Source organism: Elephas maximus, chromosome 1, assembly GCF_024166365.1.
Source record: "Elephas maximus indicus isolate mEleMax1 chromosome 1, mEleMax1 primary haplotype, whole genome shotgun sequence".
NCBI classification, from domain to species: Eukaryota; Metazoa; Chordata; class Mammalia; order Proboscidea; family Elephantidae; genus Elephas; species Elephas maximus.
Genome location: NC_064819.1, coordinates 71,483,020 through 71,510,442, shown reverse-complemented (window position 1 = coordinate 71,510,442; position 27,423 = coordinate 71,483,020). Strand labels below are relative to the sequence as shown.

Sequence of the window (27,423 nt, the reverse complement as noted above, 5' to 3'; positions counted from 1 at the left end):
GGAGGACCTCACTGGGTCAGGGAAGGCCTCACTGGGTCAGAGAAGGCATCACTGGGTCGAGGAGGGCCTCACTGGGTCGAGGAGGGCCTCACTGGGTCAGGGAAGGCCTCACTGGGTCACAGAGGGCCTCACTGGGTCAGGGAGGACCTCACTGGGTCAGGGAAGGCCTCACCGATTCAGGGAGGGCCCCACTGGGTTGGGAAGGCCTCACTGATTCAGGGAGGGTCCCACTGGGTCAGGGAGGGCCTCACTGGGTCAGGGAGGGCCTCATTGGGTCAGAGAAGGCCTCACTGGGTCAGGGAAGGCCTCACTGATTCAGGGAGGGCCCCACTGGGTCGGGAAGGCCTCACTGGTTCAGAGAAGGCCTCACTGGATCAGGGAAGGCCTCACTGGGTCAAGGAGGGCCTCACTGGGTCAAGGAGAGCTTCACTGGGTCAGGGAGGGCCTCACTCGGTCGAGGAGGGCCTCACTGGTTTGGGGAAGGCCTCGCTGGGTCAGAGAAGGCCTCGCTGGGTCAGAGAAGGCCTCGCTGGGTCAGAGAAGGCCTCGCTGGGTCAGAGAAGGCCTCGCTGGGTCAGAGAAGGCCTCGCTGGGTCAGAGAAGGCCTCGCTGGGTCAGAGAAGGCCTCGCTGGGTCAGAGAAGTCCTCGCTGGGTCAGGGAAGTCCTCGCTGGGTCAGGGAGGGCCTCGCTGGGTCAGGGAGGGCCTCGCTGGGTCGGGGAAGGGCTCACTGGGTCGAGGAGGGCCTCGCTGGGTTGGGGAAGGACTCAATGGCTCAGAGAAGGCCTCACTGAGAAATTTACATTTGAGGACTGACTGGAGGAACTAACAGGATAAAGCATATGGATATCTGTGGGAAGAGCATTCCAGGCAGAGGTAACATTAAGTCCAAAGGCCTTGAAGAAGGTCCATGCTTGGTGGTCCAGATTTTCTAGTAACCACATTTTAAAAAGTAAGAAGAATAAAAACTCGTTGCTGTTCAGTCGATTCTGACTTATAGTGACCCTATAGGACAGGGTAGAACTGCCCCCATAGGCTGGTGGATTCGAACTACAGGCCTTTCAGTTAGTAGCCAACCTCTTAACCACCGTACCACTTGGGCTCCAGTAAAAAGAATAGAATTTTAATAATTATATTTTGTTTAACTGAATATAGCTGAAATATCATCTGAACATGTAATCAATGTAAAAATCATTGAGATATTTTGCATTCTTTTTTCCATACTAAGTCATTGAAATTCAGTGCATGTTTACATCTATAGCACATCTCAATTCAGACTAATTATATTTCAATAGCCACATATGTCAAGTGGCTATAGTATTGGACAACACAGGTCTATATCTCCCTAATTAACCCAGTAATATTCTTTATAATATACGCACACACATGCATGCACACATATGTATACACAGGATCCAACCAAGGATTACATGTTGAATTTAGATGTCATGTCTCTTCAGGCTCCTTTAACCTAGAACTGTAGCCCTTCCCCCCCACCCCCCACCCCCCCCCCCGCTTTTTAACCTCCCCGGCATTAATATATTTGAAGAGTACTGGCAGATTTTTGTAGAATGTTTGGAATTTGGGATATATTTTGGAAGTACAGCCAATGGGATTTCCTGATAGGTGGGATACGGGATGTGAGACAAAGACAAAGTCAAGGATGAACCCTCAATTTTTAACCTGAGCGACCAGAACGGTGGAGTACCATCTCACAAGACAGAGAAAACTGAGAGGCAATAGTTTTAGGAAAAGTCAGTAATTCTGACTTGTTCTATTTGAGAAGCCTCTTAGACATCCGAATAAAGATATCTGCTGGAGACTGACTATGAATCCGGAGTTCAGAGTATTGTGATCCATAGGGCTTTACTGTCTAATTTTCAGAAGTAAATCTCCAGGCCTTTCTTCCTAGTCCATCTTAGTCTGGAAGCTCCACTGAAACCTGCTCAGCTTCACAGCAATACACAAGCCTCCACTGACAGATGGATGGTGGCTGTGCACGAGGTGCATTGACTGGGAATTGAACCCAGGTCTCCCACATGGAAGGCAAGAATCATACCACTGAGCCACCAGTGACATTCTACAGCGTTGCTAGGGATGCACTCCAGAGTTCTTGATTATGAACTCACGTTACTGCCAGTGGTATAGCAGAAGCACCGTTAGCCTTTTTACACAATGGCTAAGAGCCACGGCTTTTGTAGGCGATTTTGGCTTCAGATTTATCAGTATTTTGTGAGGCTATATCAGGGCTTCCAGAAATTCTGGCAAGTCAACATTAAGGGCTTTTTTGTTACAAAGGAGGAAGAACATATCTCTTCAGTGGAGAGTATTTTTCACAAAGAAAAAATTTTGGTACTCGGTCATATGTTGAGGAATAAATCTCTAGCCATTGAGAAGAGAGCTCAAGCTGCCTATAGGATTGGAATGCTGTCCTTCACAGGTACCGATTTAACCAGAGACACTAAAACAAGTGTTTCAAAATCCTTTTGCTTGTTATAACACTGTAATTTAGTGATTTTCATAACTCTAGTCTTAAAATTCCAGCAGGCTTTCCTTTGCTTAAATTATTAGTTTTTTTTTATCTTTGTACCGTCAAAGATACTACTAATTATTTTCTCCTCTAGAATCTCACGTTTTACCAGAGGCAAGGACTAGAAGGGAGGAGAGAACAGGAAAAGCTGGTAATAGTGAACCCAAGGTCGAGAAGGGAGAGTGTTGACATGTTGTGAGGTTGTTAACCAATGTCATAAAAGAATATGTGTACTAACTCTTTAATGAGAAGCTAGGTTGTTCTAAAGTACAATAAAAAATAAGAATCTCATGTTTTAAAAGAATGTGTCCATTAAATAAATTTCTAATCAAATGTTTTCCCATTTTATTAATTTAAGATATATATATACACCGAAACTGCCTATTAAAGTTCTCATTGTCCCCCCCCCAAAAAAAAGAATCTACACTGAGTTGATACAACTCCAACCTAATGATATGATTCCAACCCAGCATAAAACTATTTGATATTTTTTATCTTGCAAAAAACATATCACTCAGAAAACAACTTAGAATAATCAATAAAAACTTAAGGTTTTCAAAACACCTACCAAAACTAAAACAAACCCATTGCTGTGGAGTGGATTCTAACTCACAGTGACCCTGTAGGACAGAGTAGGGTTTCCAAGGCCGTAGATCTTCATGGAAGCAGACTGCCACAGCTTTCTCCCGGAGCAACCAGTGGGTTCCAACCACCTACCTTTGGGTTAGCAGCCCAGCGCTTACACTATTAGTGTGTACTTGGTTAGAAAATTAAGAGGTAAACCATCGTAAACACACATTGCTCTAATGATTGTCAAATTCAAACTCACTCAACTTTTTTTTCCTAAGAAATTACAAGATAGGTAAAGAAACTTTATAGGTAGTGCTCAACAATACATCTCCTAATAAGAAGCTCTAGCTGGCAGCTACGAGTGTCTTAGATGGATTTTTTGTTAATGTTTAACAATGAATTACAGGGGTTTCCCCTGCTATCTGAAAGGAGAGCGCTCCTATGAAACCTTTTGGAAGCCAGAATGGTGTAAAACCCAAACCCAACCCACTGCCGTCGAGTCGATTGCGACTCATAGCAACCCTATAGGACAGAGTAGAACTGCCCCCATAGAGTTTCCAAGGAGTGCCTGGCGGATTTGAACCGCCGACCTCTTGGTTAGCAGCCGTAGCACTTAACCACTACACCACCAGGGTTTCCAAAATGGTAAAAAGGACCAATTAATTCATATGGGAAAAAAAGGCTGAGTATTCTCAAACCCGCAAAATAACCTACCCAACCATACCAAACAACACATACAACCTAAAATAACACTCATATATAGTAAAAGCAGGAATGATAGGACAAACACACAGCCTAGATAAAGTAGAAATAATGTACGTAAAGCGTAGTTCCTGGGGAAGGGGCTGGGGGTGACGCCAGTCTCGGTGCTTGGGGTGCGTGCTGCCTCTTAATGGCTCGCTGCAAAACAAACGCTGAACCCTAGTTTCTCTTTTAACCTTTCTTCGTAAAAGCGAAAACCCTCTTTGGATTTCTTTAGGTGAGTGAAAACAGGTACCAATGTAGGTCTTTTGTAACTGCAAAGTGATGTAAAACGAACTTTCGAAAAGCAGGAGATACCTGTACTTAGATGTAGTTTGATAGATGGAGTCCCTGGGTGGCACAAATGGCTAAGCCTTGGCTACTAACCAGAAGCTTGGTGGTTCACACGCTGCCAGAGTCGCCTCAAAAGAAAGGCTTGGCAATGTATATCCCAAAGACCACAGCCACTGAAAACCCGAAGGAGCACACGGTTCTACTCCAACACTCACGGGTCACCATGAGTCAGAATCCACTCAACAGCAACTGGTTTGGGTTTTTTTGGTTTTCTTTGATAGACCAAATCTTTCAAAGAATGGTGTCCATGAGCGAAAACAGTAAAAGAGGTGTCAAAATGGTTGGGAAGCACTCTCAGAGCTAGAGGGGATACAGAAAGCTCAGGAGCTACTCTCGGTGAAGGAGGGTAAAATGGTGCCCAGTTCACGAGGGAGACTCATTTCCCTGTATCCACCATTTGGGATAAGAGCTAGCTAATTATAAAAGGATCAGAATCCTTTAGTTCAATGATTTTTTTTTTTTTTTTTAAGCAAAGTTCTGTTTTAAAATGTCACTGCCTTAATATAGCTTATAAAGAAAATGTTCTACATTCTACTTTGATGAGTAGCATCTGGGGTCTTAAAAGCCTGTGAGTGGCCATCTAAGATACTCCTTTGGTCTCACCCCTTCAGGAGCAAGGGAAAATGAAGAAAACTAAAGACACAAGCGGAAGATTAGTCCACAGGACTAATAGGCCACAACTACCACTGCCTCTACCAGACTGAGTCCAGTACAACTAGATGGTGCCCACCAACCACAGACTGCTCTGACAGGGAACATAGTGGAGGGTCCTGGACAAAGCTGGAGAAAAATGTAGAACAAAATTCTAACTCGAAAAAAAAAGACCAGACTTGCTGGCCTGAGAGAGACTGGAGAAACCCTAAGAGTATGGCCCCCGGATATCCTTTTAACTCAGTAATGAAGTCACTCTGGAGGTTCACCTTTTTAGCCAAAGATTAGACAGATTCAGAGGACAAAACGAGACTAAAGAGGCACATCAGTCCAGGGGCAGGGACTAGAAGGTAGGAGGGACAGGAAGGCTGATAATTGGGAACCCAAGACTGAGAAGGGAGAATACTGACATGTCATGGGGTTGTTAACCAATGTCATAAAACAATATATGTACTAACTGTTTGAGAAGCTAGTTTGTTTTGTAAACCTTCATCTAAAGTATAATAATAAAAAAAAAAGTGTAAGGCCATAAAAAAAAAAAGTCACTGCCTTAGCTGAGCTGGTAGGAAGCAAGCGGAAGGGCTTATGCCCAGGCTTCAGCTAAAGCTTTACAGCTGAGTAGGATATCCTTAGACCGATCGGGTTGTGGCAGTGCAAGTAAGAGAAATCCAAGCAGGATCGTAACTCCAGGGGCTAGAATCTGGTCAACTACGACAACCACTCTTCACCATCTAAATAGTCTTCATCCAGTGCCTTCTTGGCTAGTACCTTGATGGAGTTGGAGGTTTATCTGAACTAGGAAGAGCTGGGGTTCAAACACATGGTGAAAGTAGAGTTTAGGACCAGGCTGGGTTAGTGGCCAGGAAAAAAAAAAACAACCTCGTGAGGTCAGTTTGGTCCCAGATCTGCAGAAGAGTTGGGCAAGAAATGTGGAACGATGGGACAGCAATAACCAACAATATGTGAAAAACTTCCCTCCAACCAGTTAGATCCTGGCTTTGCCACTCAGCCTTTGATTTTCTCTTTGTTTGCTCTAATGCCCTGGTGTTCTTCCATTTTTTCAAGTACTGAAGGTAAAGAGTCAGGAATAAGACCATGAGGTGCAGGCTTGCTAGATGAACATAAAAAAAAAAAAACATAGCCAGGCTATATTCGTCTTGCAATACTCACTGCTGGGTGCCTGATTAAAGGAACCAGGGAGGAGCCTTTGGCAGGCAGTGACCCTCCAGTGCTTTACACATTAAAACCCAGTTGTCATACAGTAGACTCATGGTGGCCCATGTGTGTCAGAATAGACCTGTGCTCCATTGGGTTTTCAAGAGCCGATTTTTTTGAAATAGATCACCAGGCCTTTCTTCCAAGGCACCTCTAGGTGGACTCAAACCTTTCAGACAGCAGCTAAGCTCACTGATCGTTTGCACCACCCAGAGACTCCACTGTACGTATTCCTCCTTCCTTATCAATACATGCTTCGTAGTTCAGCATACACATTCTAGTCTTCACAGCAGCACAAGACATGGGGAAAAAGCCTGGAAAATTCAAAGTACCCAAGGTCTCACCTACTTAGCAACAAGAATATATGAGTATAACATGGGGGCACTCCAAAATGTTGACCAGCAACTAGCTATAACAAATATTTCAAGAAATATAAATGTTTGTTTTACAGGGGGACCCATCGCTGGGCAATTTGCAGCTGAGTACATGAAAGATGTATATGACTTGTTGAAAACTCAAGAGATGGGGCCAAAAGTAAAGATCTCGCTGCTCCAAAGTGTAGCATGCTGGTGTTACTTAAACCCTGCCAGCCAGAGAAGAGCCAAGCATCTGCACTTTATCCCTCTCCTCATTAGTTTTATTGAGGATAGGTGTGAGTCTACTATCAAAAGTGAAATCAACAGCCACCTCCTCGTTAAATGCTGGACTTGCTACGTTCTCTCTGTCTTGATGTGCAACAACTCGTCTTGCATGAAGATGGTTAGAGATTACAGCTCTGTCAAAAATCAGTTGGAAATACTGGCCTCTGAAGATTGGTCTGGATGGCCTGAAAATTTTGCAGAGGTGCTGTATTTCCTAGTTGGTTTTCACAAAAATTAATTTCTCTAAACCCACTGACATCATGCAGCTGTCTGCACCCTTGTTCTATCCTGGGAAACAGAAATAAATAGTAAGAACTGATATATTATGCATCAATGTTTTCTTTTAGGTAGTTGAAGAGTTCTTTATAAATTTCCATACAATTACTATAATCACCAAACCTCTGAAAAGCACCGCTGTTTAAAACGACCTCATAAAAATTAAGTTCCTGAGATGGGACTTCTTTGGGAGACGCATTACCTGTATATGTTAGCAGTGATGGTGAATGTGGGGAGTTATTAGATGACATTATGGAGACCCGGTTGCATAGTGGTTAAGAGCTCAGGCTGGTAACCAAAAGGTGGGCAGTTCGAATCCACCAGCTGCTCCTTGGAAACCCTATGGGGCAGTCTACTGTGTTCTATAGGGTCACTATGAATCAGAATCGATTGGATGGCAACGGGTTTGGTTTTTTTGGTCTTACATGACATTAAGCCAAGACACCCAGAAATGCCAAATCCTAACCCATTCAGTCACCCCTTGTAGTAGGTGCTGTTACCCTACTTTCAAAAAAAAAAAACAAAAGCCAAACCAGTTACTGTCGAGACAATTCCAACTCATGGTGACCCATGTTTGTCAGAGTAGAACTGTGCTGTATAGGGTTTTCAATGGCTGGTTTTCCAGAAGTAGATTGCCAGGTCTTTTCTTACCAAGTCACCTCTGGATAGACCTGAACCTCCAACATTTCCATTAGCAACGAGCGCATTAGCGTTCGCACCACCCAGGGACTCCCCATATCCGTTCAGACCTCACCGCGTCCACGCAGGACTTTGTTGCCATCTCTTTGGCCGAGGGCTTTTTCCGGCTGCCAGAGCATGATCCTCCTGCACAAACAGCTGACTGAAAAAAAAAAATTTCTTTTTTTTTTCAGCTGACTGAAGTTCAGGGAAATTAACACTCCCCAGGAACAACCCTCAACTCCACAGGCACAGCTCTGGGTGCAGAGAGCGCCATGTGATCACACACCCCAAGACGGCCTAAAGTGAGGCTCTTAGATTTTCATAAAAAGAACTTCACTCTTATTTTGTCTGTTAGAGAATATGTAGCAGAATACCTACACTTGAAGTTTGTGTGACCCAGGCTCATCAAAAGCTTTTCTTACCAAATACAGTATTTATGGAAAAGTGCCTAAGGGATATGCACCTCTTTGTTGCTCTAACTACACTAACGTTTACCCCCAGCTTAAGTCCCAAGCGTCAGAGAGGGAACGATGTGCTTTCATTTTTCACAGAAATGCTTTGACTGGGCTGTGCTTTAGAGTTATGCTTCCACCTTTCACTGAAGGGGTTGTAAAAAAAAGGAATATTGTGATCCTCGTTTGTATTTACTGCAGGGATGCGGTGAGGGATGCTAACCACACCATCGCGTGGGCTTCCCTTCATGAGGATCCTGGAGGAAAATTTCTCAGACCTTAGAACCAGGTCATTGGTGGTTCAGGGGTAGGATTCTCGCCTTCCATGCAGGAGACCCAGATTTGGTTCAGCCACCCCCCTCAGTGGAAGCTTGTGTAAGTTAGTGGCTGACCTCAGCAGCTAACAACAGAACCAGGAAAAGCTCTGCTCTACTGAGCAAACGTGTATCTTCATCCTTTGTGGATGAATTCTGTAACAGAGTTTCTTCAACTAAAACCCACTCTTCATAGTGTTAGATGAAGGGTAGAAAATGAAGATGTTCGATTTAAAGACCGGGTCGCTGTCGGAAATGCCCTTTTTTTTTTCTTTTTTAATTTTTTCATTTCCTCACAGTAATACACAGACATAGTTTTAAAAGTCAAATAATATTGCAAGGCCTTTAATGAGAAACAGCAGTCCCCTAACCCCTTCCTGATTCACGCATCCAGAAGCAGCCATTCGCATTCTTTTGGCCTTTTCGTCTGGTATTTATTTCCGTATTTCTAAATAATTCACACACATTGCTCATTCTTGATTTTTTTTTTTTCAATTTTAGGCATTTTTTGTTTTACTCCTCAATATGGTAGATGAGGTCTAGCATTCTAACACTGCCCCATGGCTACCTCTACTTCCCCTCCACCACTGAATATAATTGTCACCATTTTTAATAAAGCTCTTTTTTAAAAATATTTTTCATGGCTGAGATCCACAAGGTAGTACGATTTCATTTCCTTTCTTGTACAGCTTTTTGTTTTCCCTGGAGTTTTTCTGTTTTTGCTTGTTGCTTAGTTTCCTAGGTAGCTAATAACTATTTTAAGGAACCCTAGTGGTGCAATGGAAACCCTGGTGGCTTAGTGGTTAAGAGCTACAGCTGCTAACCAAAAGCCTGGCAGTTCAAACCCATCAGGTGCTCCTTGGAAACCCTGTGGGGCAGTTCTACTCTGTCCTATAGGGTCGCCATGAGTCAGAATCAACTTGATGGCAATGGGTAAGGTGCTCTGGAGGCAAAGCACTCAGCTATTAACTGAATAGTCTGCAGTTCAAATCCACCAGCCACTCCACGGGAGAAAAGACCTAACAATCTACTTCTATGAAGATTACAGCCTAGGAAATCCTATGAGGCAGTTCTACTCTGTCATATAGGGTTGCTATAAGTTGGAGTTGACTTGATGGCACACAACAACAAAGGATTCCCAGAGCTGCCCTGGTTTCTGCTCCTTCAAAGGCACCATACTCTTCTAATGAATTTCATTTTTCCTTGTTACACAGGGTCAGTTTCTATTGTTTATAAAGAACCTGATAAAGGCAGGAAGGAGCATGACATATTTAAGAATTTCTTTTAAGAAAAAAAAAAATTTTTTTTCCCACATCTTTTAGGAAGAGTTTAGTTTTCTTTACATGGCTTCTCCGCACTCCACCCCCTACACTTTTCAAACTGGTTTGTGTTAATACATAAAAAAGAAATAAATTTGGGGGTGTTATTCTTAAAAGGTGTGTCTGGATGGCACAAACAGGTAAATGCTCAACTACTAGTCGAAATGCTGTCAGTTCAAACCCCCGAAGAGGTGCCTCAGAAGACAGGCCTGGTGATCTGCCTGGTCACAGCGGTTAAACGCCTATGGAGGAGTTCTACTCTGTACACTTGGGGTCGCCGTGAGTCAGAATCAGCTCCATAACAACGAACAGTTCTCAAATCAGGCCATTTAATTTCTTCTTCCTAATTTCTCTTAGATTTTCATATGTAAATGAGTTTTTTCTCTTTCCTTCCCATAATTATCCTCTTTATTTGGTCTTATTGAACCAGTCAGAGACCTCCAAAACAATTCAGAATTGTGCTCCATCTCTAGTTCTTGATCTTGCAACTATTTCTAAAGCTTCACCATTAAGTATGTTAGAAATAGGTAACTTTAATCAGGTAAAAATTTTCTTTCTTTTCCTAGCTGCTCTGTCCTTGTTAGTTGCCACTGTGCCACCAGGGCTCCTTTCATATAGCTTACTAAGGATTTTTACCTGGAAAGGGTGTTGAAGTTTATCAGTACTAAGAACTTCAAGTGTTCATTTATATTAAAGCAGCCTTGCATTCCTGAGATAAAGCCTAACTTGGTCGTTAGGTTTTATCTTCTTAATATACAGCTGGATTAGATTTGCTATTTTATTGAGGAAGAGCTCCAGTTCTCCCACTTCTATCCCTTATGGACCATCCTGGTTATTTTGGTATCAGTTATGTTAGCCCTGCGGAACAAATCACCAAGTTAGTTCAGTCTAATCCATGCTTCACATATAACCTTTTTTCCAGCTGATTCTTACCCTTTTGCCATTTGCCTTAAGTGACCTCAACTGCCTTTTTAAAATCAACTTTGAATAACTTCCTATCTAATTTGCCAGATTTGACTGACCTCTGACCTTCCCCCAAGGCATTTCCATTGATACATTCTACTGACATATGATACTCAGTAGAAAATCTGACTCACCACCTTCCAAATGAAATTCTCCCATACTCTCCATCCCTAGGGTCACAGTTCACAGAGCCTAGAACCTTAAAATCCACCACCCCCACAAAATCACAAACGGCAAAGACAAAATAAATAGGACCTCATAAAATTAAAAGCTTTTGTTCATCAAGACTTTACCAAAAAAGCCAAAAGAGAAGCTACTGACTGGGAGAATATCTTTGGAAACCGTGTATACAATAAGAATCTAATAACCTATATATATACATATATAAAACTTCAATAACTTAGCAAAAAGACAATAACCCAATCATAAAATGGGCAAAGGACTTGAATAAACATTTCACCAAAGTAGACATTCAAATGGCTGCCAAACACATGAAAAGATGCTCAATATCATTAGCCATCAGAGAGATGCAAATCAAACCCACAGTGAGATGCTATTTCACTCCCACAGAATGGCTAAGATAAAAACAGAAAATGGCAAATGTTAGCAAGGATGTGGGGAAAATGAAACCCTTATCCATTGCTGGTGGGAACACAAAGTGGTACAGTTGTTGTGGAAAACAGTGTGCCCATCCATCAAAAACTTAAAAATCAAACTGCCATATGACCAAGCAATCACACTCCTAGGCATACACCCCAAAGACTTGAAAGCAGAGACTTGTACACCAATGTTCACTGCAGCACTATTCACAATAGCCAAAAAGTGTAAACAACCTAAATGCCTATCAGTGGATAAAGGGATAAACAAAATGTGGTACATACATACAGTGGAATACTATTCAGCCATAACGGAAATGAAGTCTTGATACATGCTACAATACGAATGGAACTTGAAGACATTATGCTGAGTGAAATGTCTATCAGAAAAGGACAACTATTGTTATGACCTCACATAAAAAGGCAAGAACAGGCAAATGTATGCAGACCAAAGTTTACTAGTGGTTACCAGGGTGGGAGGGGGATGTGGGAGTTATTGCTTATGGAGTACTGAGGTTCCATTTACGGTGATAGAAAAAGCCCATTAAGTGTAGGGTTGCACAGCTGACTAATATAAGTGTTGTCAATAAGCTGTACACCTGTACAAAGTTGAATTGGTAAAAGTTATCTAAAAAATAATGACCAAAAAAAAAAAAAAGAGTAGCTGCTGAGGCTTCTTATGTACAACCAAACACCTCATAGGATTTGGTTCTGTGGAGGTTTAGGGTCATAGCTTCATGGGACATCCCAGTTAATTGGCCTAGTAACATCTTTGGTGCCTCTGTTTTACCTCATTTGTTAACGTAGAGCCCGGGGTCTTAAAAGCTTGCAAGAAGCCGTCCAAGGCACAACGATTGGTCTCTATTCACCTGAAGCAACAGAGGACAGAGAGTCGGGAATATGAGGAGGATATGGCTAACTGCCTCCATGAACAACTGCTTATTTTGACGTGAGACCAGAGCTGGATGGTGCCTGGCTACCATTACTGAACATTTGGATTCGAGATTCTATAGAAGGATCCTGGTCAAGAGGGGAAAAAATGCAGAATTTCAAATTCTCATGGAATCCAGAATTTTTGGATCCATGGAGGCTCGATGAGCCCTGAAACTATTGCCCTGAGATAATCTTGAAATCTTAAACCAAAAATATCCCCTTAAGTCTTCAAACCAAATAGTTTAGCTTAGCTAGTAAAAACTGCGTTAAGCATTATGCTCTTTTGAGATCTATCTATATGTGATCTAATTGACAACAGCAACTCAAAACTCAGGAGACAGTAAGTTTATGTTAATGGGGGAGGAACAACTCAGAAGAGGGTGAGAATGGTTGCACAACTTGAATAATGTAATCATTATCTTTGAATTGTACATACATATATAAACTTCGTGTTTTTGTTGTGTATATTCTCAACAAAAAATAAAATATAAACAAAAAAAAATTGCATCACCTCCACAGTTTTCCTCTTGAAATCTGCCCCTAAAACCAGGTAACCTGATCCCCGTGTAACCACTATTGTATTTTTAGGCTATTAACTCATGCCTTCTCCATCTTTGCCTACCATGCCCTGCCCCCCTGCCTCTGCAACGTATTTTCCTAAGTATGCTGTGCTTGCAAAAAAATTTTTTTAGTGACATTAAAAAAAAAAATTGGAGTGATACTTATGAAAATACCTCGTAGGGTTAATCTGCTTTCTCTAACTAGTTCGTGTTCATAATTTTATATAAATGGAAGCATATGGTATGGACTTTATCTGACTTCTTTCAATCAACATCTAGATTCACCTATGTTGTGTACACCAAAAATTCATTCAACTTCCAAGTAGTGTTCCATTGTATGAATATACAATTTTTACTTATCCATTCATCTGCTGATGGACATTTGAGCTACTACAAAACTGAAAATTTGTGGACAAATCTTCATGTGGACATATGTCTTCATGTTTCTTGAGTAAATAACTAGGAATGGCTGGGTCATATGGAGTATGTATGTTTAACTTCTAAGAAATTGCCAACTTTTCCATACCAGTTGTACCATCTTATATTGCCATCAGCAGTGAAGGAAAGTTTCAATTTCTTCATATCCTTAACACTTATTTTTTTTTTTAATGGTCAAGTTCTTGTTTTTAAATGTTAGCCAGTCTGATAGATATTTAACAGTATCTGTGCAGTTTTAAATTGCATTTCCCTAGTGACTGATATTGAGCATCTTTTAATGTGTTTATTTGCCATCTGTATATAGTCTTTGGTGAAGTGTCCAAATCATTTCCCCATTTTTAAAATTTCGTGTAATTAGGTAAGATAGCTTAAGGTAGGTATGTACATAGGTAAGGTAGGTAAGTAGGGTAGGTAAGGTGGGGTGGTTAGGTAGGTAGTAGGGAGGGAGGGGGGAAGGAAAGAGGTAGAAATCCTTTTTCAGATGTTTTACTAATATTTTCTCCCAGTCTGTGGCTTTTTTCTTTCTCTTAAAAGTGTTCAAAGAGGATTTTTAATTTTCATGAAGCCCAATTTATTGCATAAAAACAAATCCAAACCCATTGCCATTGAATCGATTCCAACTCAAAGGGACCCTATAAGACAGAGTAGAACTGTTCTATAGTTTCCAAGGAGTGCTGGCTGGATTTGATCTGCCGACCTTTTGGTTAGAGCCGTAGCTCTTAACCACTGTGCCACCAGCGTTTCCTTATTGATATAATTCTTGCTTTTTATGCCCTATTTGAGAAATCTTTCCACACCTAAGGTCAAAGATTGTTTCTATTATTTTCTTAAAGATGTTTTATAGTTTTAACTCTTACCTAACTTTAAAGTCCTCTTCAATTCCTTCTCTTCTGTTCCCTACAACCAAATCCTGGCAATTCATTTTTGGTATTTCTTAGAAATATTTTCTATTTGCAAAGACATTCTATTCTACTTAGCTCTCCTCTCTACTGCTCATTCTAGCAGACTTCCAGATGATTCTCCTATTCAACTCCGAATTTTTTCCTCAATACTACCTTTAAGCTAGTGGCCCACCTACAACATACAGAACTGCACTGTCCAAGACAGTAGCCACTAGTCTCATTTAGCTATTTAAATATAAATTAAAAATTTGGTCGCTCATTCACACTGGTCACGTTTCACCTGTTCAATTACCACACATGGTTAGTGGCTATCATACTGGACAGCACAGATACTTTCATTATCTTACAAAGTTCTTAGATGCTGCTGCTATAGATTAACAATAGCTTCTAATTTTTAAGCACTTTGTTCAGGTTTTAATGCTCACAATAACACTATGCAGCAGGCTTTAAAGTAATTCTTTAAAGTTTGACATTGTCAGTTTATACTTGTATGCTTCTTACAAAATTTATCCAATCCCAAAGCTGTACACTTTGCGAACAATTTCTATTTTGTCTTTTTCTTCCATCCAAACATAGTTCATATGGGAAATCCCTAATTAATCTCACCCTATTACTTATTAGTCCCTCAGTATTTATATACTTTGCAACTACACAGTGTGTGTAACATGTGAACACAGAAAACTTTAGAACCCTTAGCAATTCCTGCATCTCTGCCTTGGAGTTTTACCTGCCCCCCACTTTGCTTCTCTATAGAGTTATCACCATCACCCTTCATTTTAAGCTCCCAAGAAGAGTCTTGATCAGTCCAGCCAGTCGAACCTTTACACAGTTAATCAGATTCACTTAAGAGCTTTGGAAAAATAGATTCTCACACTCCATGCCAAAAACTGCTCAGTAAGGTTAGTATCTGGAATGAGGTCTGAAAATCAATAGCACCTCCACTGATTATAAGGTGCAACCAGGTTTGGAAGCGAAAACCTTAATTATCGCAGTCTAAATAGGGATGCATTTATTTTCCCCTTTTTTCCTCTAAGACAGCTAGCAGAGGAATAGAAAGAAAACAATATAAAGAAATGGAAAAAGAAAATTTTTCTGCAGACTCCTTATACTTCAGTCTATCAAGGTATACACAAGGCTTCTTAATAGGAGATTGAAGTTTATTTATCATATACACAAGTCATTCCAGACAACTGAGAAAATGCTATTTAAATAAAACACAGATTAAAAATACATAGTATTTGTATTTTAATACAATAATAGAGTCCCAGGATTCAAACCAGTCAGTCTGATTCCAGAGTTTGCATTATGTAGTTATTTACTCTGCTACCAAGAACTACAGTGGAGGTAAACTTTGGCAGTGTTATTTCTGAACAGTCGAATGTTAATGAATTTCATATACATGGTTCTGCATCTGTAGAGGAAGATACAACTTCTTCAGCACATGTGCCAATTTCTGAGTCTTCTACTTCAGAATCTTCACCAGTTTCTTCTTCAGACTCAAATTCCTGACTATCCGATGATTCAAAGTTATCCAGAGGTTCATTACTCAGTCTCTTTTAAAGAATAAACCAAGAATTTATTGTAAAAACTTTAAAACCCAAGTCCCTTATCAGCATGCTGATATAGCTAACCCTCAATGTTATACTGAGGTTCTTTTTGCCATGGTCCTCAATTAAATGCAATTACAAGCAGTCAAGTGTTACATCAGTCTCTACCACGCTCAGTCATACTTCAGCAAAGTCAGTGTTTAATGTGCTAATTTTTTTTAAAGCACTAAAATGCTTTCAGAATACAATTTAAATTAGTACTTCTCAATCTATCTGCAGTGAAGGACCAGGTTTTCTCATGTCCAATGTACTGTGGACCAGTACTTTTAAGGCAGTTAAGAGGGCTTCTACAGCACTTCCACATGAAAACTTCAAGAACTAAATCTGACATGGCTCTAAAATGTAAGGTAACAACTCACTACATGGAATTTTTATTTGAAAAACTTTCTTCCCATCAGCAAGATGGGTTTTTTACAAACATGAATAACTCTTAAGACCTATTTTAGGCAAGACTAGAAAAGTAACAGTCATCAGGTTGGTTCTTACAAACACGTTAGGTGCTGTCGAGTTCGTTCCGACTCACAGTGACCCTATAGGACAGAGAAGAACTGCCCCACAGGGTTTCCAAGGAACAACTGGTGGATTTGAACTGCTGACCTTTTAGTTAGCAGCCAAGCTCTTAACCACTATGCCAACAGGGCTCCTATAAACACATTAGTACTTCCAAATTAAAAAAAAAAAAGGGGGTAAGATAAAACAACCAAACTTATTTAGTGCACCAATCAACAGTTTTATAAATGACAATAAAGTCACACTAGCATTAAAAACTGCTTTAAAATGTGTCAGCCACAAAATATAATTTTCCATATACTTTATTCTGTTTTTCAGAGAGAGGTTGATTCCTTTTTATAACACTATAAGAAAATACATGTTCTATTGCTTCATAATAATAAACAACAGCCCAGTATACTGGGCTCTTTCTCTGTGCCAAGCACTGCTCTCAGCTCTTCATGTACTATATACCTTATTCAATTCTCATAGCAAACCTATCAAGTAGGCTCTATTAATCCCATTTTACAGGTAAGGAAAACAAAGCCCTAACAGGATAAATAAACCTACTTGACTTAATGGTATAGGGAGCTAAGGCTTAAAGCCAGGAAATCTGATTCCAGAGCTGAAACACACTGATATAAACTGCTTCAACTTCCCAGAAAAACAGATGATTCTGAATCAGGTGAATGTTAAAAATACCTACCTCTATCACCTCTGCCATATACTGTACGTGTTCTGCTACTTCTGCCAATTCTTTATTCTCTTTTTTCAGACGGGCAATTTCATTGTCCTTTTCTTCAATTTCTTTATGAAGCTATATAACATAAACAAAGTTTAGTATTCCATAGATAGGGCCCTGCTATACACCAAACCTTAAGCTTCCAAGGATATAATTGATAAAGTTCCTAACAAAGGTGGTATCTTTCTCTCTCAATGCAGCAGGCTTTTTGTGAAATAATTCTGGTAACAGAGTTGCCTTTCTAATTATACTTTTCTTAGGGCAACATTAAATCTAGCTGATACTGTTCTAACCAAATATGCTAAGCAGTGCAAGGGAAACAATCCCGGAATTTTAAAGAATGCCACAAATAGTTATACTCTGTACATACTTTCTCATTTTCCTTAAGTGCTTCATAGAGGGCCTTCCTCCGTTTTTCTGCTACTTCCTTCCAATAGTGAGAAGGCGGATTTTCTGAAATAAATTAATATTTTACATGTAGACAAGTTACATGCTGCTTTAAAACTTCAGTAATTTCCTTCTATTGAAAAAAATATTTCCAGTCTTACTAAATAGTACCACTCATATTTGTCACACCCATTTTTAGAAGATTAAAGTTAGAAAACAAAATCCTTTTTTTTTCTATTTTAAAGATTTCAAACCTTCAGAAAAGTTGCAACAGAAGTATAATTAAAAAAATTACCTTTTGCCTAAATTGATAAAAAGTTTTGCTTTATGTGTTTGTGTATGTTTATCTGGTTATTTAACACTGACATTGTTGAAAAGTCCAGATCAGTTGTTTTGTCCACTGTGCTTATATTTGGATTTGCCTATTTCCATAAGCAGGTTCAAGGGAAACATTTTTGGCAGGAATTTGCATAAATATGTTGTGTTCTTCTCCGTGCATCTTCAGGAAGCACATGCTGTCAATTTGTCACAACGTTGGAAATGTTAAATTTAATCACTTGGTTAAGAAGACATCTGTCATGAATTGAATTGTGTCCCCACAAAATAAATGTCAACTTGGCTAGGCCATGATTCCCAGTATTGTGTGACTGCCTACCATTTTGTCATCTGATGTGATTTTCCTGTGTTATAAATCCCATCTCTATGATATACTGATATGGGATTAGTGGCAGTTATGTTAATGAGGCAGGACTCAATGTACAAGGTTACACTGTGTCTTAAACCAATCTCCTTTGAGATATAAAAGAAGCGAGCAGAGTGACATGGGGACCTCATGCCACCAAGAACCAAAATGAGGAGATTAGCACATCCTTTGAACCCAGGGTCCCTGTGCTGAGAAGCTCCTCAACCAGGAAGACTGATAACAAGGACCTTACCCCAGAGCCAACAAAGACAGAAAGCTTTCCCCTGGAGCTAACACCCTAACTTCAGACTTCTAGCCTACTAGACTGTGAGAGAATAAATTTCTCTTTGTTAAAGCCATTCACTTGTGGTATTTTTGTTATAGCAGCACTATATAACTAAGACAATACCTATCAGGTTTCTCCGTTGTAAAGCTATCTTTTTTCCTCAGTATTTAAAAAATGACCTGTCAAGTAAAATGTTTACTCTGTGTTGAATATCCTATTCCACAAATAACCTTTCACGCAATTTTAACTCGATAGGTGTTTCTTGCTTAAATCTATTACTTGCCATCAAGTCGATTCCTACTCACAGTGAACCTACAGGACTAAGTAGAAATGCCCTGCCCCTTAGGGTTTCCAAGGAGCAGCTGGTGGATTCGAACTGCCAACCTTTTGGTTAGCAGCCGAGTTCGTAATCACTGCACCACCAAGGCTCCATTACTTCTATACCAAACCCATTGCCCTCAAGTCAATTCTGATTCATAGCGACCCTATAGGACAGAGCAGAACTGCCTCACAGGGTTTCCAAGGAGCACCTCATGGAATTGAACTGCCAACCTTTTGGTTAGCAGCCATAGCACTTAACCACTATGCCACCAGGGCTTCCATTACTTCTATAGTGAATGAAAAATGGTAATTTTCTATTTAAGGAGTTCCTTCTATATTTTGTACTGGCATTCTCTTGTAAGAACTTTCCCTACCCCAATTTAAAAAAATTATTACCAATATGGACTCATGTATTCTTTTTTTTGTTGAATGTATTATAATCTATTCTGGTCTTTATTTATTTTAATGCTCAAACTGTCCCAAATAAAGCCAGTAAAAACCCCTTTGATTAACTACTATGTTCTTTTGACATGACTGTCAGTTTTTTAGTAGTTCTTTATTTTCAGACAAGAGATGTTCCAGACTCACCTATAGTTTTTCCTGCCCCAGTCCTGAGATCAGCCATTTCTCCAAGGAGCTTCTGGCAGAGAATAATGTTTACAAACTAGGTATGCTCCTTGCTATTGGGGTGTCATTTGTTTCTAAGCTTTCAGCAGCAAAGCCAAGATGTATTTTTTTTAAAACATTAGTTTATACTGCCAATTTCAATTCAATGACAAAGGGTTCTTCCTTTCCTTCCCCAATCCACATTTGTATCTGCCTTCACCACATTATGAACCTTGCTCTCAATATCAACATATTACTGATCTGTCCAACCCTAAAATGTACACAAAACAGTTTCAGAATTACTGTACTGAAACCACCATGAGCAACAAATGTAATAAAGTTCAAGATTTCTTGCAGTTCTTTTTCTCTTTATAATATATCCCACTGAGGGTCTACAGTCAAGAGTTCTATGGTTAAGTTACATGAATTAAACTTTTTCTTCTGTGTGGTTATGTTAGCAATATGGTATCTAGTTGTTTATTTCTGTATTTAACTTTAGGGTTTTTTCACCTATCCTTGTTGATTTAATTTTAACCAAATCAGATGAGTGTCACAATTTATTCTACTTTACTAAACACCTTTATTTTTATCCATTCAACCTTTCCTAATTTTGCCTAATAAAACCCTGTTGTGTACAAGCTTTTTCCTTAATGCCTTCCAGGCAACTCAGAATGAGCCCAAATGTCACGGTGACCTTGACCAAGTCAATTACTTTCTCTAGGCTTCAATTTTCTCACCAGTTAACAATATCAAATGACTTATGGATAGTACAGAATAATCCTCCATAATCCTTGTAAGATATTAGCTTCCTCTTTTGATTTCCACTGCCATTCCATCAAAAACAAGTACTTAGTACAGGCACAGTTCTCATTCATCTTTGCTGCTTTTACCTCGGCCATGTTTCTACTGGTTCCCTTACCTCATATTCTCCTGAAATATACAAATTCCTTTTTTATTTCAAATGCATGCTCTAAACATGTTTCTTTCAAAAAGCCTATTTCCCATTTTGTAAACTCTAACAAGGCAATACAATATCAGAGCTGCTGTATTAACAACTATCTTTTTCCTTAATACTTTATCCACATTTGGATCTTAACAAATAAATGTTCAGAACTGTCCAAACAGTAAGATAACACAAAAACATACAAGTGAAATATCTAATAATATCCCAGATTAAGAAGAGGCCATGGGCAGAATTCATAACAGTATAACAAATATATAATAACATCAACCTTGTATTATAATTAAAAATTTTAAGATAAAAGATGCACTTTTACATACCTTTAATCATAAGATCAAATGCTTCTTGGGTGACTCCTCCAAGATTTTTATTTTCACTATATTCTGGGACAACAACGCCAGGACTAGAAGTCTTGGGCATTAACTGGCCACTTCCATGTTTCCTTTTGGATAAGCCTTTGGCCAACTGTAATGGAAAGACACGGATCAATCCCATTTATTTTGATTTACTGGATAGGACAGTTGGAGGTTTTTGCATTCATGTATCTTTTTTTGTTTTGAACCAATCACCTTTTTAAAAATTACACAATTCAAAAATATATAGTTATACCTTAGGAATTTTATTTGTAGCAGCTATTTTGGACAGAGTTGGTTCTACAAACATTTTTACTATATTTAAATAATCTAGGACCATGGAAAGGCAACAGTTTCAACCTGCCAAAGTCTAGATACCCTTCTTCATGATTGCATCATTTATGGGGGACAAATGATAGAATCTCATATTCTACTCTCAAAATATTGTTATTATCTTATAGAATAATTCATAACTTATTACATCATTCCAATCTCACTATAGGTATTCATATAAATTTTGAGCTTCCTAAATTGAACAATTAAACAAAAACTACAAAAAACACTTCTTTGGGAAACACAATTTTAACTCTTAAATTATTAACTCTTAAATAACTCTCATTTTCAAATTTCAATAATTTAGCGTTTCTAACCAAGGAAATCCTGGAAATATTTTTAATAATGCAGAGGTATTATCGTGGTGCCCCTTTCTAGCACAATAATGCATACCTCACATTCTCTTCCAACAAGAGATCCAGCTGCTGAAGGCTGAATCATCTTCAGAGTTCTTCTCGGGACAGGACTATTCTAAAATCAAATAAATTCATTCTTTGGTTACTGAGTTTCTATATGGATTGCTACTACCTTAGCTCTAATATAATTCAGGAAAAAAAAAACCCACCTAAGAATGTCTTTTGTCCTATACAATTTTATAACGCTACATATGGACAATGAAGACACCGGCTTAATCAACTGGGACATTTATTATTTCTCCAAAATTTTAATATAGTTTAAAAAAATTCTTAAGAATGGGTCAAATCATTCAAACCTGACACAAACGAGTAACTTTTCTCCTCCCATTTCAATATATGCTCTTGCTATCAGTTAATCATTTTGTCAACTAATCCTATCTTGTTAAAATAAAATTTCTAAGCTCTAATAGTTCAACCCATATGTAATAAAACTCCAGTACAACAGAAATATCTGTATTCCCTCTTACAAAGCTCTTGTACCCAGAAACTAGAACTTACAGGTAGTCTACTTTTATAAAACCAAGCATAACATTGAATAGAAATCCACATAAGAAATAAATAGGGGGGAGAGGGAAGATTAATCATTTACACTGAAAAATACTTCTCAAATGTCCTTTCAATTTGTCTCAAATGTCCTTTAAATCGTGAATATCCTCTAACGCATTCATACATATGCATTATACATACACACATATATATATAATTTTCAAGAACATACTTCACACAAAACAAAGTACACATGTAATAGACCTCCACCCCCAAACCACTACCTACTTGTAGAAGCAATTTTACTTCAAGCCCATTCACGAGGAGACAGCTAAAAGGTCAGTGTCTGAGGCATAATTAAAATACTCTAATATGTCCAAGCAATTGTTCTGGAAAAAAATATAGCCTTCCTTGTAATATGTAAATGCCTTCCTGTATATTTCCTGATCTGAAAGTTCTCTTTATTTTTGCAAAAATCATTAGTTATACTGCCACCATGGGATAGCAAACAATGGTGAATTCTCAAACAAGGTTAGCAAGAACATGATACCACACCAGCGTGAGAAAGTTACTGATTCCACACTGTACTTCACATGACAAGAGTTCACCTTTCCCACGGTACAGTTTCTACTGCTGATTATTATCTCACTATTTAACTGAAGAACAAATGCCAGCTAATGTGAGAACAAACACTATACCAACATTTCAGATATAATTTAGATTACAGAGTAGTCAATAGCCTCCAGACAAACAGAAGAAAATATAATTTTGGAACCTTAATAGAAGGTGTTAATTTTATTTAAATGCTTGCTATTAATAATGGCCAAAGACACCAGCTAAGTTACTGTTATCAAAAAACATGACCTTTCCTAGGATTTAGCTTTTCTACATGTAAACTAATGTTTTTATAACATTTGGCCCTAAAAAATGTAATACTGCATTTTCTTTATTCAGATTATGCTTAAGAATGATGCCCTTTAGAACCAGAAAGGTTCTTACATGTTAGTGGTTCTTAGCCTTTTTAGAAAGCAATTTGAGACTCTGTGAACCCTCTCCCAAAAAACGTACATTTGCATGCAACTGACAATGAATCCGATTAAAACTCACCCTAACAGAGCTAGTTCTAACCCAATTCGCTCATGTCACAGATGAGTAAACTGAGGCTGGGGGGTTAACTCAATCAAAGTCATATAGTTTTGGAGGCAGAACCAGAACGAACCAGAAGATACATAAAACTAATGTTAATAAAATCATTTCATGAAATTGAAGAGTAAAAACAACGGAATAATAATCTTGTATATAGAAAACCCTAAAGAAGCCACTAAAAATCAATTAGAACTAGTAAAAACGTAGTAAGGTTGCAGGATATAAGATCACGATACAAACATCAATTGCATAAAAATCTCAGCTTACTTTTCTACAGAAACTGACAAGCTGATCCTAAAATTCACATGGAACTGGAGGGACCCAGAATAGCCAATACAATCTCGAAAAAGAATAAAACTGGAGAACTCACATTTCCCAATTTCAAAACTTAACTACAAGACTGGAAACCCTGGTGGTGTAGTGGTTAAGAGCTACGGCTGCTAGCCAAAAGGTCAGTGGTTCAAATCTACCAGGCACCCCTTGGAAACCATATGGGGCAGTTCTACCCTCTCCTATACGGTCCGATTATGAGTCAGAATCAATTCGACAGCAACAGGTTTAACCTGAAAACTGCAGTAACCAATATTGTGATCCTAGCATAGACATGTCGCTCAATGGAACAGAACCGAGACTCTAGAAATAAACCTTTACATTTATGGTCAATTGATTTTCAACAACGATGCCAGATGCTGGAACTTGTGATTAGCCAACATTTTAAGTAAAAGCAACATTAAGTCAGATAATCACAAGCTCCAACATTATTATATTACTACTGACACACCAACAATAGTGTATGGCTTTCAGAAACAGTACACTTAGTTTGCAAAGAACCAAGTTGAACCCATTGCCACCAAGTCAACTCCAACTCATAGGGACCCTATAGGACAGAGTAAGTAGAACTGCCCTGTACAGCTTCCAAGGCTGTAAATTATCAGCGAAGCAGACTGCCACATCTTTCTTCCACAGAGGGGTTGGTGGGTTCGAATTGCCGACTTTCAGTGAGCAGCTGAGCTCTTAACCACTGCACCACTCTACTGCTGCATGTCCTCTGACTAAAAATGCAGTAACTCAAGTTTCATGGAAATCATCAAGATTAAATTTGGCTAAACCATGTCAAAATACTTCTAATCACATGCTTCCTACAATAAAGTGATTCTATCACATACCTTTACATTCTCTTGGAGTCCTTCTTGTTTCTGCTTCATACTGGAATTCATTATACAGCCGGTAAAGCACAGACACCAGTAACTGAAAAACAGAATATGGTTTACATCTGAGGGTAGAGTCTGGATTTTTTGTTGAAAGTACTCAATGTCTGGTAGAACTACTTACCTTTCCTGCTCTACTCACACTCAGCCCTATCAATGAATAGGGTGGTTAAGGTCATTGGCTCTTTACCCATACACACACAAACAAGAACTCTGAGTCCCCCAACTTTTGACATACTTAAGCTACAACGAACCACACTTATGATCATCCTTTTTTTCTTTTTGGTACATCTTATCTTTAGTAGTATGTACTACGATGTTGCTGCAGTGTGTAATTTGATATTGCCAACATGGAACACCTCACAGATCGCGAAAAAGGGGAATGACAGATCAGGACTTAATGGATTTTTAAGAGGAAAGAAATGCTGAAGAACAATAAGAAGATAAGCTGTCAAAAAATTGTACGGTGAGAGGATTAGCTGAAGTTTTTAAACTAAACCAGAGGCTTCAGTTGCTTGAAAACATGGACCCAAACACTGACTGCTTTGCTACAGTCGAGAGGCCGATTTGGGAAGCAGGGACATGTTACTGCAAAATACATAAAGAAAAAAGAAAAGAAACATACAGACAACTCTAATTTTCTGACTTGAAACACCATCCTCGTTCCCAGAGATAATCCAAATGATCCAGAACCTTCCACAAGTGGAGTCATTACCGCAACTGACAAAATATCAACATCATCCAACTTTTCTTCGTCAGTTTTTTTTTATGTATGTAATGTATGTATTAAAATATACCTCTAAGTTTTGATGTAACATTTCCAATACCTAAAGACAATAAAAGTTGGATTTATAAAGATCCTGATAATAAAAAGCAATAATGATAAAAGCTAAAAAAAAAAAAAAAAAGAGCTCTTAGACTTGTGTCAGAACCTACTTACAAATGAGTCCTAGGAATGGAATCCCGTTGCAAATTGGGTATTCTAAACAAATTTGCAAAACGTGATGGTGTCTTGGATTAAATACAGGGCTCTCAAAGATCTGAGAAATGCTCACCAGAAAAAGCAAAACACAGGTACTTAGATTTGCCCAATCCATCCTAAAGAAGAGCATCCTAACTTTGCTCTTCAAAGGCTGGTTTAAACTGTAATTAACTGGGCTCTGGCAATCTCCATTAACAATCACTGACTTAATATTCAGTCAAATGAGATTATGCATTTACATTTGTAGGAAATGCTAAATCACGAGCATGAACTGAGAGACTGAGAGAAAACAAGGAAGAGGGTACAGGAGAAAAATGGGTAGGTACCGTGGTTAAACAAGGCCTCCCAGCCAGCCTCACTCCAAACTCAGCATCTGAACTCTCTCCAGTCATGTCTGGGCCTCTCAGATAGACCTCCCTTGATGTCTGTGGCCATGCCTTTACCCAACGCAACGGCTTTCAAACTTCCTCTAGGACCCACCCCAGCCTACATTTTACACTGTGCCCTAGCCCGCACACAAACATATGCAATGAAGAAAGTTTATGAACAAAACTATATAATTATGCGTGGTGCACTCATTATTTTCCATTCTATTTCATGTTGAAATGCTGTTGGTCGGAACTCACTATATTGATCCACGGCAACGTTTTTCAACAGGACCCCGAAACCACTTAATGGGTCATGATCAACACCTTTTAAAAATGCAGGTGAACAGAATGGAACCGAAAAACAGGAGATATCAGTGCAGGGCATGTGAGGATCAACACTAGTTAGTGAAACTTCCTATTTAGTTACATGGCTGTGTTCTAAGTGGTGATGTAAGGTGTGTTTTAGTATTTGTCACAATTAAAAAGGCTGAAAACCTCTCATCAAGTCTAATCCACCACATGCTTACCACAACCCTGTCGGCAACCTTGCACCCTTATTCTTTAAGATTTTTTTCTTTTCCTGTATCTTGTCTCTTAAACAACTACATTAAATACTCTAGCTGAGGTGATGGTTGCACAACATGATGAATATAATGTCAATAAACTGGACATGCAATATATGTTAAAATTGGCAAAGTCTGTATGATTAAAAAAAAAAAAATCCCAGCAGAGGACTGCGCCCAAAGGGAACGCTGATACACAGAAGAAATCAAAGGACCGTGTTTTTAATGGGAGACCCAGGACTCAGCGACTTTCTCCCATAAGCCAAGTTCGTGGGTCCCCTCAGAACACGGGGAGTACCTGAACTGCCAAGACGATCGGCAGCCCACCTGAGCCCCACAGGCAGGTACCCCAGAATGAGTCCCTCATACCAGCGGCACCCAAGACGCCCCCAACCACGCCAGCTCCGCCTCTGGGCGACCGGCGAGGTGGCGGCGGTCCCGTCCCGCGCGCCCAAGCCCAACAACCGCGACGCGCGCTTCGGGGACGGCGCCCGCCAGCCAATAGGGAGCGCGGACGGGAGAGCGCGCCAAAACCAGCCCAGCCAATGGGGCGGCCGCTCACCTCCTCTCCCGCCCCCGCCCGGGCTCTCGCAACTTTTCAAAGACCACCCCCCCCACCTTCACCCCGACCCCTACTCTGACCTTGGCCCTGGCCCCGGCCCCGGCCCGGCAGCTGTTAAAAGAGAAACCCGGCTTCAGTCTGGCAGGAGCGAAAAGCAGGTTTTTTAGGAGCTGTATGCCATGAGCCCCGGCGTTCCCACTTCCTGCCACCTCTCTCACACTTACGGGACGGAGATGCTCAACTGTCACAAAGAACGGAGGTAACTGCGGCCGCGGCGCCTCTCAAAGCCGAAAGCCAACCTACGTTCGTCCCAACAGCTGCTACAGTGGTCAGCTCGCGCCGCGGTAGGAGCTCACCAACTCCGCCCGCCCGCCCCGGGCGACCACATGACACAGACGCAAGCGAGGGGCAGGGCCTCCGGAATCCAGCAAATCACCTCTCGCCTTCGCCCGCTTTGGCCGCGCCCCCTCCTGCGCCTGCGCGTTGGGCCGTAGCGGGTGTTGCGCTGGAAAGCCTGGTGATTTCTGGTTGCCGACCAGCGGGTGCCGTCTGTCCCTGCGCATGGCTCTCCCCACTTGCTTTCAGTGTACAATTCTTTTGCCCTTTACAAGCGAGAAAAAGATTCGCCTCCAGTAGACGTCAACACAGGGATAACAAAATATTGTACTTATAGCGTACGACTTATATTTGCGTAAAGCCCTATTTTTACTATTTCGTAATGAGGTAGAGCAGCCCTGGTGACCCAGTGATTAAGGTTCGGCTGCGAACTAAAAGGTGGGCAATTCGAATC

General features: G+C 40.0%; 2 protein-coding genes across 2 annotated transcripts; one reads left to right on the top strand and one right to left on the bottom strand.

The window, feature by feature from the left end:
• Positions 1-2,174: 2,174 nt before the first annotated feature.
• Positions 2,175-6,939, top strand: ARMH2 (armadillo like helical domain containing 2). Its single transcript, XM_049885165.1, has 2 exons — positions 2,175-2,439; positions 6,512-6,939. The coding sequence occupies exons 1-2, from the start codon at positions 2,175-2,177 to the stop codon at positions 6,937-6,939; spliced, it is 693 nt and encodes a 230-aa protein (XP_049741122.1).
• Positions 6,940-15,277: 8,338 nt separating this feature from the next.
• On the bottom strand, positions 15,278-27,034 carry GMNN (geminin DNA replication inhibitor). Its single transcript, XM_049884960.1, has 7 exons — positions 26,858-27,034; positions 24,117-24,198; positions 21,296-21,373; positions 20,537-20,681; positions 17,344-17,426; positions 16,938-17,048; positions 15,278-15,688 (listed from the first exon to the last, which is right to left on the bottom strand). The coding sequence occupies exons 2-7, from the start codon at positions 24,165-24,167 to the stop codon at positions 15,527-15,529; spliced, it is 630 nt and encodes a 209-aa protein (XP_049740917.1). The 5' UTR covers positions 24,168-24,198; positions 26,858-27,034; the 3' UTR covers positions 15,278-15,526.
• Positions 27,035-27,423: the final 389 nt, after the last annotated feature.